This window comes from Rutidosis leptorrhynchoides, chromosome 10, assembly GCF_046630445.1.
Source record: "Rutidosis leptorrhynchoides isolate AG116_Rl617_1_P2 chromosome 10, CSIRO_AGI_Rlap_v1, whole genome shotgun sequence".
In the NCBI taxonomy this organism is placed as follows: Eukaryota; Viridiplantae; Streptophyta; class Magnoliopsida; order Asterales; family Asteraceae; genus Rutidosis; species Rutidosis leptorrhynchoides.
The window spans coordinates 92,516,692-92,531,563 of NC_092342.1; the positions used below are offsets into that span (position 1 = coordinate 92,516,692).

General features: G+C 37.2%; 1 protein-coding gene across 3 annotated transcripts; it reads right to left on the minus strand.

The window, feature by feature from the left end:
* Positions 1-9,121: 9,121 nt before the first annotated feature.
* Positions 9,122-12,996, minus strand: LOC139873658 (two-component response regulator-like APRR1). Of its 3 annotated transcripts, none has more exons than XM_071861599.1 (6): positions 12,303-12,996; positions 12,043-12,204; positions 11,791-11,924; positions 10,527-10,697; positions 10,363-10,462; positions 9,122-10,274 (listed from the first exon to the last, which is right to left on the minus strand). In XM_071861599.1, exons 1-6 carry the CDS (start codon positions 12,469-12,471, stop codon positions 9,412-9,414), a joined length of 1,599 nt encoding a protein of 532 aa, XP_071717700.1. In that variant the 5' UTR covers positions 12,472-12,996; the 3' UTR covers positions 9,122-9,411. The 3 variants fall into 3 exon arrangements, with proteins under 3 accessions (XP_071717700.1, XP_071717699.1, XP_071717701.1); XM_071861598.1 differs by having other exon boundaries at positions 9,122-10,286; XM_071861600.1 differs by having other exon boundaries at positions 9,122-10,286; positions 12,337-12,457.
* Positions 12,997-14,872: the final 1,876 nt, after the last annotated feature.

The following is a 14,872-nucleotide window of genomic DNA, read 5'->3' on the forward strand; positions in this document are numbered from 1 at the left end:
AAACACCTGGTTTCAGACACAACACAACTATCCTCAACTCAACAATGTCAGACCAACCATTTATCGTATTCCCACCCTTCAATCACGAAGGCATTCACCTTCATACTGACCCTAAAATTGATACCGAACCAACAACACTACCCTCCCCTGCCTCAACTCCTCGGTCAAGACCAGAAGATTCGATTGCAATAGGATGGTTAGATGTTGGAATACAGCTTTTACGATTCAAGTTTAACGGCGCCGTTTCGCTAATTCGATGTTTGTGTATGAATAAGGGGTTAGCTTTGTCAATGGTGGTTCTGTTACTGTTTTACCTTTGGCTCCGGCGCCGGCGACGGTCAAGGGGAGAGAGTATTGCTCAATTGATCCGCGTTATTAAGGAGAAAGATGAGGTTCGGTTTTTTTGTTTTGTATGAATTTTGTTGTAGTTTGTTCACCAGGTGTTTGTTAAAATGCCCCAGAGAACTGATAACATGACACTGCATTTTTTTTTTTAAATTAACCAACAAAATTTTAAGAAGAATTTACTATACGTACGTAACGTGTTTGTTAAAATGCCTAAGCGAACTAGACCACTCCCTATGGTTCCATTACCCGCTAGTTATCTGTAATTACCCGCTAGTTATCGGTAATTATCCGTAATAAACCATAGGCACGGCTTAGTTACCCGCACTCACCATCAATTTAACGGAAGTAAAAATCTTAGTTATAGCAATTGTGGATCCTAGTAGCTTTTTATTGTTTGGACTTAATGCTTTATTGCTAGTACATTGTATATTAATAAGTGTATTGTTTTAGCCATGATAGGACTAGGGAGTGTTTAGTTAGGCCACTCCCTATCGTAACTAAACTATTCATCCTTTTAACATTCCACATCAACACCAATATTCTATAACTAACCCATAACTAAACACTCCCTGTCATGGCTAAAACAATAATCTTCTTAATATACAACGTACAAGTAATAAAGCATCAAGTCCAAACAATAAAAAGCTATTGGGACCCACAAATTCTATAACTAAACTTCAACATCCGTTAAATCCATGGTGAAAGCGGATAACTAAAGCGGGTAACTAGCTCGTGCCTATGGTTAGTTACGGGTAATGACGGGTAATGAGCGGGTAACTAACGGATAACTAAATATAGGGAGTGGTCTTATGAATTAGTTAAAGGATATTGGTGTTGATGTGGCGCTGATGTGGAAAGTTAAGAGGATGAATAGTTTAGTCACGATAGGGAGTGGTCTAAGAGATGTACTCCGTATTTACATACGAGTATATCTCTTAATTTGTACATTTTTAACGATTTAATTTGTTGTTTTTTATTTTTTCAGAAAATACATCAATTACTGTATCAGATTGCTAGAATGAACGAACTGTTGCTTGCTGCTCATCATGGAGTACCTATCATGTCCAAGGCTACCTCTGCCTAAATGACATTTAGGCAGTGGGAATCAAGGCTGAACAGGGTTGAATCTGATTTCTGTACATGATTAATTATCGTTATCTGATCGTAAAAAGGGTATTTTAGTCTAGTTTTTAAACTAATTCGTTGCATAGTTCAGATGTCTCAAATGTACTTATATAGTTATATATGCCGCACAATCAATTATAAGAAGTAGATGCACAATACTGTTCTTAGTTTTATATTTTATACGTCAGACTTGAAGATTTTAAGCAATTTGTTTCCTTTGATAACAATAAAAGATTGACGATGTCTATTTTTTTTGAACAACAAGCACACACTTTTTTGTTCTCTTCTACGAGACTCGAACTCATGACCTCAAGGTGATTAACCTGATACCGCCGGACTAGAAGCTCTTTGGTCATAAGATCGAGTATGTATGTCAATCATGATCATGAAGTAACCGGACTTGATTACCCATTTAAGATGTGGTTTCTGTCTCAATATTGGTTCATTAAAGTTTTAGGGACGCAAGCGACCCAAAACTTAACCGAAAGCTTATGTTCATAGATACCTGCTTTTGAGCTCATACAAGTTTGCTCTCCAAACCGCAAGGTTTAGATGCATTTGGTGGTGACCTGACCACCATGTCAGGGTTAGACACTCATGTGCTTTGTAAAAATATTTTTCTTGTGGTTACCCGTCCATTTTATGGGTCTCGAAGGTTTTGGACGTCTATCTCGAGAGGGTTTTACCACACGCGATGCCCTTATGAATTCGTTGTGGGGGTTTCCTCCTGAGTGACTCCTAACCGCTGTTTTTGGTCTCCAAAATGGAAATAATGTTGCTATCAATTAGGATGGTGATCATAAGATAAGATGTAAGATAAAAATTATTCAAGGATGTTATGTTACTCAAAGAATCATGGACATAAAAGGAGTGATTATCAAGTATGAATTTTGAGATTGCAAATCTAAGGCCATTCGTTTAATCGTTTCTGCTAAATTGTACTAGTAAACTAGTGTGGCGGCGTCTGTCAAAACTCTTGGGTATACTTTAATAACATAAGTAACACTTCTTTAAAATGTGACATTAAACACTTTCCAAAACCCTACAACGCTGTCATAGGATCACTCAAGGTTATAGGATAAACAAATATAAAAAAATAAATGCAACTGTACGCGTTAATAAGCTTTTTGTATGTATTCATATATATATGTCATTGATATCTCGACTATGAAATGTAATAGATCCATTACAATTATGCATCAAGAATTTAGTTCATAATAATGGTGACCGTAAAACGCAACGTACCGTGGCACATTCGAGTTTGAGTATCTTATTGTAATGTAGAGTACAAATGGAACATGTCTTGAAAGGCTTATCTCACTTCAAGCTAGAATAAAGGTGGTAAAATGGAAGAAGAACAAGTTGAGTTTTAGGTCTCAAACTCAAAACAAGTCTGGTTTTATGAACAGAAATGTGATTTTTTTACCTCAAATTTAACCTTCTACTCATGATTAGTCTGTAAAATAGTACAAAAAGAATATTACGGAGTATATGTTTAGTTCCCTAATTATAGGAGGTTTATGCGTTAAATGTAGATTTTGGGCAACTTTTTGCTATTGTATTTTTCTTTTTCTTTTTTAATGTTAACTTTGATCAATGATAACACATCAAATGAACCGTTTACAACTTTACATTGTTGGGTTTTGTTATTGGGTTTTCAAATATGAGTAAGTATTAACAAGCCCAAGCCCAACAAAATTAGGCCCATTGCTTGGTTGACTTGGTCAAGCATAGGAGGGCATCTTAAAACATCAAGTTGCAGCTGTTTTTCATCATCAAGAGTGAAGAGAGTTCAAGAAAAAGAGAGAAAAAATCCCAATTTCCGTCACTTCTTACAGCAGTCCAGAAAACCTTCGATCCCCGGAGATCCGACCGTTGAATCTTCTTCATTTTTGGGCTGTGTCTTCCTGACATCAGTGCCAAGGTTTTCAACCGTTGAATTCGTCTAAAAAGGCCTGTAGGTCGAGTTATTGCTGCTGGATCAGAGAGCAGTTTTTGGGTGATTTATTCCTCTTTTGTCTTTATTTATTTCATATACTTGTTGATTGTTCTTGTTCAAGAGTATGATGATGTTGTATACCTCTAGTTGATCTAGAGAAGGATTATTGTATTGCTCTCCTTGTTGATGATAGTGGAATTTAAGTGGCTTACGAGTCCCGTGGTTTTTACTCTCGATTTTGAGGGGTTTTCCACGTAAAAAGTCTCGCGTGTATTGTGTGTGCTTGATTATTCGTTATTAGTTGATTTGCTACTGATTTGGGGACTGATTTGGGTTGTTTTTGATATAGCTTGTTTGTTAGTTTCCTCACGGGTTCATACGGGTCGGGAAATGCTTGTCAAACGGGTTTGTTTCCGCTTTGTAGATTGCCCGTTGTGATTATTTTTCCATCAAATTGGTATCTAGAGCTAGGTTATTTGATTTGACTTGTGTGAAAGATGGAAGCTAATACAAGTAAAATGATTAGTTTAAATGGTTCAAATTATCATGTTTGGAAAGGTAAAATGGAGGATCTTCTTTATGTGAAAGATTATTATTTGCCTGTTTTTACTGAGGATAAACCTGAGGAAAAATCTGATGCTCAATGGAAAATTTTGCATAGACAAGTATGTGGGTATATTCGGCAGTGGGTTGATGATAATGTTGTGAATCATATTACTGGGGAGACTGATGCTAAAGCCTTATGGAAAAAGCTTGAGCAGTTATATGAACGAAAGACTGGGAATAACAAGTTGTTCTTAATTAAGCAGATGATGGCTTTGAAGTATCATGATGGGACTCCTATTACGGATCACCTAAATGCATATCAGGGTATTATAAATCAGCTTGCAGGTATGGGTATCAAGTTTGAGGATGAGATTCAGGGTCTCTGGTTACTTGGTACATTACCGGACTCTTGGGAGACTTTTAGGACATCTTTGTCCAACTCTGCACCGAATGGTACTATCACCATGGAATTGGCTAAGGGTAGTATTTTGAATGAAGAGATGAGAAGAAAGTCACAAGGTTCCTCTTCACAGTCAGATATCTTGGTCACAGAAACACGGGGGAGAAGTCATAGTAGAGGTCAGAGTAAAAGAGGCAATCATCGTAGCAGCTCACGCAAAGGTAAATTTGCTAATGTTGAGTGTTATAAGTGTCATGAAAAGGGGCACACAAAGTGGTATTGTCCAAAGTTGAAGAATGAGAAGAAAAAGGCATATGACAAGAATAAACAAAAGAAAAGTGATGGTGGTGATGATGATAAGGTTGAAGTTAACACTATTACGGATGAATTCTTTGTTTGTATTGATTATGATATGATTAATCTTACTCATGATGACACGAGTTGGATTGTTGATAGTGGTGCTACATGTCATGTTGCAATTTGTAGAGATCACTTCTCATCTTACACTCCAGGTGACTATGGATTTGCTAGGATGGGTAATGCCGGGTTATCAAAGATCGTTGGTATTGGAGATGTTTGTTTGAAATTTGACACGGGAATGGAGTTAGTTTTGCATAATGTAAAACATGTTCCGGATATGAGACTTAATGTTATTTCAACAGGCATTCTTGATGATGATGGTTATTATAACGGTTTTGGTAATGGTATTTGGAAACTAACTCTTGGCTCTATGATAGTGGGAAGAGGCAAGAAAGACTCAAGATTATACTTCACGCGTCCGAAGATCATCCAGAACATTGTTAACGCAGTGGACAATGTTGATTCTACTGAGTTGTGGCATAAAAGACTTGGCCACATGAGTGAAAAGGGGATGTCTATCTTGTTCAAGAAGAATGTGTTGTCGGGTGTTAGTGGTATTGATTTGAGTAAGTGTTCTCACTGTTTGGCAGGGAAACAGACCAGAGTTGCGTTTAAGAGTCATTCTCCTTTTCGAATGGAGAACATACTTGATCTAGTTCATTCGGATGTTTGTGGGCCTATGAAGACTAGGACACTTGGTGGATGTTCCTACTTTGTTACATTCATCGATGATCATTCCAGGAAGGTGTGGGTTTATACCTTAAAGTCAAAGGATCAAGTATTTGAAAAGTTTAAGGAATTTCATACACTAGTTGAAAGGCAAACGGGGAAGAAACTCAAGTGTATTCGGACTGATAATGGCGGTGAATACATTGGCAGATTTGATGCTTATTGTAAGGAGAATGGTATTCGGCATCAAAATACTCCACCAAAGACACCTCAGTTGAATGGCTTAGCAGAGAGGATGAACAGAACTTTGGTTGAGAGAGTTAGGTGTTTGCTTTCACATGCAGGGTTGTCCGATTCCTTTTGGGGTGAGGCTTTAAATACGGCAGTTCATATTATTAATCTAACCCCTTGTGTTCCTTTGCATTTTGATGTTCCTAACAGGGTTTGGAGCGGCAAAGATGTTTCTTACCGTCATTTACGAGTTTTTGGATGTAAAGCTTTTGTTCATGTTCCCAAAGATGAGAGGTCAAAGCTTGATATGAAGACTAAGCCATGTGTATTCCTCGGCTATGGTGAAGATGATTTTGGGTACAGGTTATATGATCCAGTTCAGAAGAAACTCGTACGAAGCCGAGATGTTGTATTTACAGAAGATCAGATGTTAAAAGATGTTGATAAGACAGATTCAGTTCCTCAACCTAGTGCTGATCTTGTTGATTTGGATCCAGTTACTCCACAACATGTTGGAGATGATGTTCATAATGATGAACATGGTACTGATGATGATTATGCTCCAGAGCAGGTAGAGATTCCAGTACCAGATGTGCCCCCATTTGTCCCACTTAGGCGGTCTACTCGAGACCGTCATCCTTCTGTTAGATATTCTGCTGATGAGTATGTATTAGTTACTGATGGGGGAGAGCCAGAATGTTATTCAGAAGCAATGAAAGATGAGCATAAGAAAGAGTGGGGTGAAGCTATGCAAGATGAGATGAATTCCTTGCATGAGAACAATACTTATGAGCTGGTGAAGTTACCTAAAGGCAAGAGAGCTTTGAGAAACAAATGGGTATTCAAAGTGAAGACAGATGAGCTTACTTCACAACCAAGGTACAAAGCTAGGTTAGTCGTTAAAGGATTCAGCCAGAAAAAGGGTATTGATTTTGATGAGATTTTCTCACCGGTTGTGAAGATGGGATCTATTCGAGTGGTTCTTGGATTAGCTGCTAGTCTTGATCTTGAGGTTGAACAGATGGATGTCAAGACTGCTTTTCTTCACGGTGATTTGGATAAGGAAATCTACATGATGCAACCTGAAGGTTTTCGGGTTAAGGGTAAAGAAAATTATGTTTGTAGACTTCAGAAAAGTTTATATGGGTTGAAGCAAGCACCGAGACAGTGGTATAAGAAGTTTGAGTCGGTTATAGGAAAGCAAGGCTACCGAAAGACAACTTCAGATCATTGTGTTTTCTTTCAGAGGTTTGGTGATGATGATTTCATCATATTGTTGTTATACGTTGATGATATGTTAATTGTTGGTAAAAATATTAAAAGAATTGGGCAGTTGAAGCGAGAATTGAGCAAGTCTTTTGCTATGAAAGACTTGGGGCCAGCAAAACAGATTCTTGGCATTCGGATTTCTAGAGATAGAGGTGCTAAGACGTTACATATATCACAAGAGCAATACATTGAAAAGGTGCTAAGTAGATTCAACATGAAGAATGCTAAAGTGGTTAGTTCCCCTCTTACAAACAACTTTAAGCTAACAGAAAGAGATTGTCCTACTTCAAAGGAGGATGTTGAGGAGATGGATATAGTTCCATATGCGTCAGCAGTTGGTAGCTTGATGTATGCTATGGTGTGTACTAGGCCAGATATAGCTCATGCGGTAAGTGTTGTTAGTCGGTTTATGTCAAATCCGGGTAAGAAGCATTGGGAAGCGGTTAAATGGATTATGAGGTACTTACGAGGTACTTCAAAGTTAGGTATCACATTCGGAAATGGAGAGCCGGTGCTTGTTGGTTATACAGACTCAGATATGGCAGGAAACAAAGATAACATGAAATCCACTTCTGGATATTTGATGACTTTCGCAGGGGGAGCAGTTTCATGGCAATCAAGGTTACAAAAGTGTGTTGCATTGTCTACAACCGAGGCTGAGTATATGGCAGCAACAGAAGCGTGCAAAGAACTATTGTGGATGAAAAGGTTTCTACAAGACCTTGGGTTTAAGCAATCACGATATGTGGTTCTTTGTGATAATGAGAGTGCGATTCATTTGGCTAGAAATTCTATGTATCATAAGCGGACAAAACATATAGATGTGCGGTATCATTGGATTAGAGAACGTCTTGAAGATGGTTCGTTTGAACTTGATAAAGTTCACACCGATGATAATGGTTCCGACATGTTCACAAAGGCTTTAGCAAGTGAGAAGCTCAAGGTATGTTGCTCGATCGCTGGGATGGCGATTCCTTCCTCATAATTGGAAAGGGGGAGATTTGTTGGGTTTTGTTATTGGATTTCCAAATATGAGTAAGTATTAACAAGCCCAAGCCCAACAAAATTAGGCCCATTGCTTGGTTGACTTGGTCAAGCATATGAGGACATCTTAAAACATCAAGTTGCAGCTGTTTTTCATCATCAAGAGTGAAGAGAGTTCAAGAAAAAGAGAGAAAAAATCCCAATTTCCGTCACTTCTTACAGCAGTCCAGAAAACCTTCGATCCCCGGAGATCCGACCGTTGAATCTTCTTCATTTTTGGGCTGTGTCTTCCTGACATCAGTGCCAAGGTTTTCAACCGTTGAATTCGTCTAAAAAGGCCTGTAGGTCGAGTTATTGCTGCTGGAGCAGAGAGCAGTTTTTGGGTGATTTATTCCTCTTTTGTCTTTATTTATTTCATATACTTGTTGATTGTTCTTGTTCAAGAGTATGATGATGTTGTATACCTCTAGTTGATCTAGAGAAGGATTATTGTATTGCTCTCCTTGTTGATGATAGTGGAATTTAAGTGGCTTACGAGTCCCGTGGTTTTTACTCTCGATTTTGAGGGGTTTTCCACGTAAAAAGTCTCGCGTGTATTGTGTGTGCTTGATTATTCGTTATTAGTTGATTTGCTACTGATTTGGGGACTGATTTGGGTTGTTTTTGATATAGCTTGTTTGTTAGTTTCCTCACGGGTTCATACGGGTCGGGAAATGCTTGTCAAACGGGTTTGTTTCCGCTTTGTAGATTGCCCGTTGTGATTATTTTCCCATCATACATCTCTAAAATAGAGTTTCCGGCAGCAATGAAATTATGAAACTACCCGTCACAAAACAAAACATCACTGAATGAATCGGATTCTTGCAGTTTACTTTTTTATTTTTATTTTTTGGTTAATTTTATAAAAAAACTTAATCCCTGTGTCATGTAACTAGTAGAATTTGACCCGATGCAACATATATAAGCGATAAAATGGGCTGGTTGGACAAGCTACAGAACAGGTCAAAACTTGTGTTGTCATAACTTGTTGATAAACAACAATTGTGTCGAATATGATTAGAAGGCTTATTTTATTAATGACTTAAGTATATATTTTGAATAAAATGATGGTTTGAAGGGTTTTATGACATAAAATACAAATTTGGTGACTCATTGAGCAGTTGAGCCGTTAAAGAATTAAACATAATCTGAATTTATCTACCCATTGATAAGTAAATGGGTCTAAACTTCCACCTCTAATTGTATCCTTTGAACACTAGTTAATTTATAGCAGTCAAAACTAATAATCATACATGAAACATTGTAACACAAATAGTTGTAGTTTCTAATAAGATAGATTGAACACTGACCCTATAACCATTTCATCAACAAAACTATCATGTCAAATGTCTCTACTAAATTATCTACTGTACCTTTACGAATAGCTACATAAAATTCTCCATATGTGCTGACAAAAATCTGCACTAAAATGTCACTTTTTCAGCTGAAAAAGACAAGCACCCGTGCAAGAATATCGATCACAATTGACATAACAATCTTATCAATTGAAAACTTCATAATTGTTTTCGGGAGACGAGTCTCTACCTACTTGATCTTCATCCTCTTCATCATCATCATCCTCGTCAAAATCAGCAGAAGTTGGTTGACCATTAAGGTCAACGTTAATCCCATTAATCTTCCTCACAAATTGTCCTTTTACACGAGGTCGTCTCTCTGCTAACTTTTTCCTATTCACGTACCTGATTTTCTTGTCGAAACAACGTTCTTTCCTCTTCTGCCTGAACTTAAGCAACGCTGCTTCTCTATGGTCAAGTTTATGTACATTCACATTGTTAGATGTATTTCCATACGTGGGCCATGGGTGCATCGCTGGCGCCATTTGTCCTGGTAAGCAAAGATTAATCGGGTAATAAGGGAATGATCCTATTCCCGGAAGGTGATTAGGTGGACAATGGGGAATATGATTAAATTGGTTATGCAAATCATGCATGTTATGGTTCATCATAACATGATTCATTGGCCCTGAATAATAATGAGGATAACCAGAATATGCATTATAACCCAAAAAATCGTGATGATAATTGTAGTTATTTCCCGCTTGTTGATTTTGTGCATCGGGTGGTAATGAGGGAGTAGAAGATTTGTCTACGGACATCGAATCGGGAAAGCTGTTATTGCTATCGATGTTTTCTGGAGCCTGTGTGTAATCATACTGAGTTGCACTTTCATCATTAAGGTTGTGATGCAGTGGATTGTTCTCATCTAGTGATGTCATGGTTTCGTCAGCAGTTACAGTGGGCCCACCTGTAGCATTTGTGAACACGCTCGATTTGACATATGTAAAGAACGCTGAAGACTGACCTATCTTCAGTTCACTTTTCTTTGGACCAAACATAGTTTTCCCTGGATACAAAGCTACAACATATGTAAGTTTTAGGAACAGTTTAACATAGGATTTTTTAGATTAGGGTTTGGATTAGGAGCTGGTAACCTCGTTGCTGTTCGTTAATTTCTGGGACGTTAGGTCGATCGTCTGACAAGGTGACAGGTGGCGTATTCATAAGACGAGGTGGTATTATCATGTTATTAATCTGAAAAAGAATAGATCGGTTAGCAAGATCTGAAGATCCATTTTTCAGTGAAAAATATTCTTACCTCGGATTCTCGAGGATTGGCCATAGAAACTTCTGGATTGGAACTTTTGAGTGACTTATTATCATCGGTGTCATCCGAAAACATAGTGGTACTGTTGGTATTAGCATCACTAGGATCTGAATGCACCAGATCGAAATCACAATGCATGATATTCTTCTCAGCTAAACCAAGCTGTCCAAAGTTGAGTTAAGAGACCAATAGCAAAATAATATAATTAATAGATGCATTATTAAAAGGATGATTTGAAAGATTCACACTAGTTTCGATTATCAAAAATGTGTAAATGCAACCAAATTCGTTCATCCACAAAAGGTGTTTCACCACTATTGTAAAAACCCAAATTACTCCTGATTAATCACCTATTACTCACTTTTAAGAATAAACCCATCCGATTTTCCAAAATCCGTTTAATTAATCGGTCAACTTTGGTTAATGTGTCAACATCAGTTTTGTTGGTCAAAATTGGTCAATATTTTAATATGAATTTAATTTAAATTTAAACCAGAATTTTAGAGTTTTTGAACAGATGAACAATTATGATTATGTTTTCAGACAATTATATTAAAGTTTATGTTTACGGATTTCTTCTATACTTGCAAATAATTTTGAAATTTATACCAATCCAATTAATCCCCGAGTTACCGATTACTCCCTCCAAATTCCCGACCGAGTACTCACGGAGTAGCGAATTTTTCAACCTTGTGTTCCATGTGTGGGAACAATAAGTACAAAAGTGAATACACAAGAATATAGCACAACCAGAACCATCCAGGCCTAGCCTGGGTGGCCACCAACACTTCCCATGAAGGTGGAGGTCTCGGGTTCAACTCCAAGGGGTGCCCGCATTTAATGACCAAAGCTGGAGAATGTTTTACCCGGTAGCGGTGGAGGGTTGGCTTGCCGTTTACCCGGGGTTTACCTGCGGTGGGGGGGCCAATGTGCTCTGGCCCATAGTGGGGTTCCTCGTAAAAAAAAAAAAAAAAAAAAAAAAAAGAATATAGCACAACCACAAAATGGAAAAGCATGATATATACTATCAACCATATTATATCAACAAATAGGTAGCTTTATAGGTAAGGATTACAAGATTTGGTTAACCTTGGTTAATTCGATTATAGATCTAGATCAAAACTTAGAATAATCATCACTAGAGAGAACCACCACTCAAAAACAGGTATACCTAAAGTATTTTTTGTTTTTTGTCATTCTCAATTGCATCAGTTCAATTAAAAGGTTAGTTTAGGAGAAAATACGGTGTGCGTACCATACGTCTTCTCCTCCACATATGTGTCCACAAATTCAATAACTCATTAGTTCGTAACGGTTTCACAAGATAATCAGCTGCTCCAAGCCTCAAACATTTAACAACAAGAGCAACCTCATCTTGAGCAGACATCACTGTAACAAAACCAATTATTAACTTATAGTAAAAAAAAAAAAAATTTAAAAAAAATATCCTCCAGTAAATTCGAAAATTCTGTAACTGAAAACACGAAAACTGTCAACAAAAACTTACTGATCACAGGGATTCGTCGCAAATCTTTATCTCTCATGATGTATTTTAACATCTTGAAGCCTTTAGCCATGGGCAGATCAACTTCAGATAGAATAATATCTATATCAGGTCCTTCTGCGTTCAACGCATCGATCACTTGCCTAGGTGATCTTACTGAAGTCACTGTAAAAACACCAATCATAAAACCCTAAATCACATCAACTAATGACATATGAAACAGATACTAAGCTAAAATCACCATTAATACAACATAATAATACCTTGATAAGAGCATTTACAAAGAAGAGTAAACACCTCTTGCGAACTCTTGATATCGTTATCGCAGAGCAAAATTCGAACTTTACTTCTATCGATAAATCCTTCCCCTGTTTTTCCATTACTATTCCCACCTCTACTAAACATAATTTCATTTGGATCCATCTTCCACATCAATCAATAATCAATCGATATTACCCCCAATCCTATGCTTACTAGCTAAACATTAAAGAACTTCCATTGAATATAAACAATTACTATTTATCTACAAGAAGGAACCTAGGGTTAGGGTTTCTAATTTCAAATACTTCATCAACAACAAATCCTGCTCATAAAACAATATCAAACACATGTATGCAGATCTCTAAGTATAGAAATATAATTATAATTATATACGGAGTAATAATTAAGAATTAAAATAATTATAAAAGCACAAAGTAGTTTCAACTAACTTTACTAAATGATCAATTGATTGATCTAAAGCTTTAAGCGAAGGCGTTGAAAAAATGTTGTTAGCAACAACTTGTTACGGTGAATAAAATGTGCACTGGGGAGGGAAGATGAATATGGGCCGTTGGATGAAGGGGTGAGAGATTAGGTGACGGCGCATGTTAGATAGAGGGCAGACGTGGATAGAAAAAAAGTGCAAAAAAGAGAGTATGAGTGGAGATGATAACCAATTAGAGATAGAGAGGAGGCCACGTCATCCAAAAGGTCTCTACGAAACTGGAAAGGACGGAGATATTTATAAAGAAAGAATAAGATAGGGAAGATATTTATCTGTGATATCTTTGGAGATACTCACGTGGTCCAGGGCCAGCTTGTGGCCCAACTTAGTAACCCATAACCCATTCAAGTCAAATCTACAGTAAGATAAGGAACCGTTTGGTCCGATAATTTAACACCTCGTGCAATGAATTTGAAATTCTGTTATGTGTTTGATTCGAATATTTTAAATCTCAAAATTTATAAAACGTCAACGTATAATGTGAATATAAACCGTAAACGTACAACGTAAAATGTAAACATACACGTGAACCGTAAATGCAAACACACATTTTGAACCTTCGGAGAGCAGGACGTTGATTGAGGTTTTTCATGCATAGTCCCAGTTTTGGTTGAAGACCCAGAACGGGTTACACATCTATGCTAATAATTTTTTTAGGTGAGAAAGTCAAGCCATGAAGTCCTTCTCTCATTCTCGTGTTTGTTTGATAAAATCCGTACGTAAAATATAAACATAAATCGTAGACATAAAACATAGCGTAAAACGTGAAATTCGCACGTAAACATACCATAAACCATACACGTAAAATGTAAATGTAAATTTATAACGTAAATGATGGTATACAAAGGATCTTTAAATCGGAAAATAATATAAAGGAACTAAGTGGTGCCCAGTGGCGCACTGCGTTGGGCCAAATACTTGGGCCGAAAAAAACAAAATTACAAAGAAAAATAATTAGGAAAAGAAAAAATTACCGACGAAATGTTGACGTCAACTCAATGTCAGCCCGTTACCTGTTCATACATGTTCGGTTGTTATACTTATATAGGAATTAAACTCCACTTCTCATAAGATTTTAAAATTACTGGACATTTCAAATCATCCTACCAAGGATTGGTTTTTATGGGCTTCGAAATGTAAATCCCTCCAAATCTCACAAACTAAACGCCCCTTACGCCATTTTTCTAGTGCACCTGATAGACCCAAATGTGCTCCGAGCACACGCCTCAAGCGCGCTTGTGATTAATCAGGCGTGCTGGACACGGTGATGGGTGGGGCGGTGGATTCGTCATCTTTTTAGTGCATGGGTGTTTTTTTTTTTTGAAAGGCAAGCTTGCATCAGTCCGGACCAAGCCTAGTCATCATTTACACACACACGCGCTTTCGGGCAGGAAATCCGAACCACACTCTGAGGATCCGACCCTTAAACCATCCCGAGGGGCAGGCGAGCCGGATCTTAGTCCCGGAGCGGGTCAGTAAAACCTTCCCTTTGGGCCACCTTCAAGGAATAATGTTTTAATTCCTAGAGCGGGTGACGAGGTTCGAACCCGAGACCTCTAGCCCTGCGAGTACACAAGTGTAACCGCGGTACTATTGAAGCAATGCTCCGTTGGTAGTTCATGGGTGTTTTAAATATAATAATATTATTCCCGACAAATATGAACGCCTATGCTTCATATGGTGTTGTGACCTTTAAAAAAAAAAAAAAAAAAAAAAAAAAAAAAAAAAAAAAAAAAAAAACTTCGACAAATATGAAGATGATATGATACAGAGAAAAAGATAAAATACTAGAAGCTGCAATTTTATAGCTCAATTTTATAGCTCTAACGTTTATTTTAAGTTATAAGGTACATGTTATATATTATCTTATATATTATATATTGTAAGCATTTAATAAATTAGCTAGAGTTTAATGATGAAGAATATATAAGGACAAAAATTTAATAATAAATAGTGATACAACGTGTTATAATTCAGTAGGCTTATAACTACCTTTAGTGGTTTGATTCTTGATGTTATAATTCAGTAGGCTTATAACTACCTTTGGTGGTTTGATTCTTGATTTAG

Bases quoted from the DNA above. Each gene is read 5' to 3' on its own strand.
- LOC139873658 (XM_071861598.1), bottom strand. From the start codon at position 12,471: ATGTGGAAGATGGATCCAAATGAAATTATGTTTAGTAGAGGTGGGAAT. The intron at 12,205-12,302 runs GTATTATTATGT...GTGTTTTTACAG, and splicing joins TTGTAAATGCTCTTATCAAG to TGACTTCAGTAAGATCACCT. The intron at 10,463-10,526 runs GTAAGAATATTT...ATTCTTTTTCAG, and splicing joins CCAATCCTCGAGAATCCGAG to ATTAATAACATGATAATACC.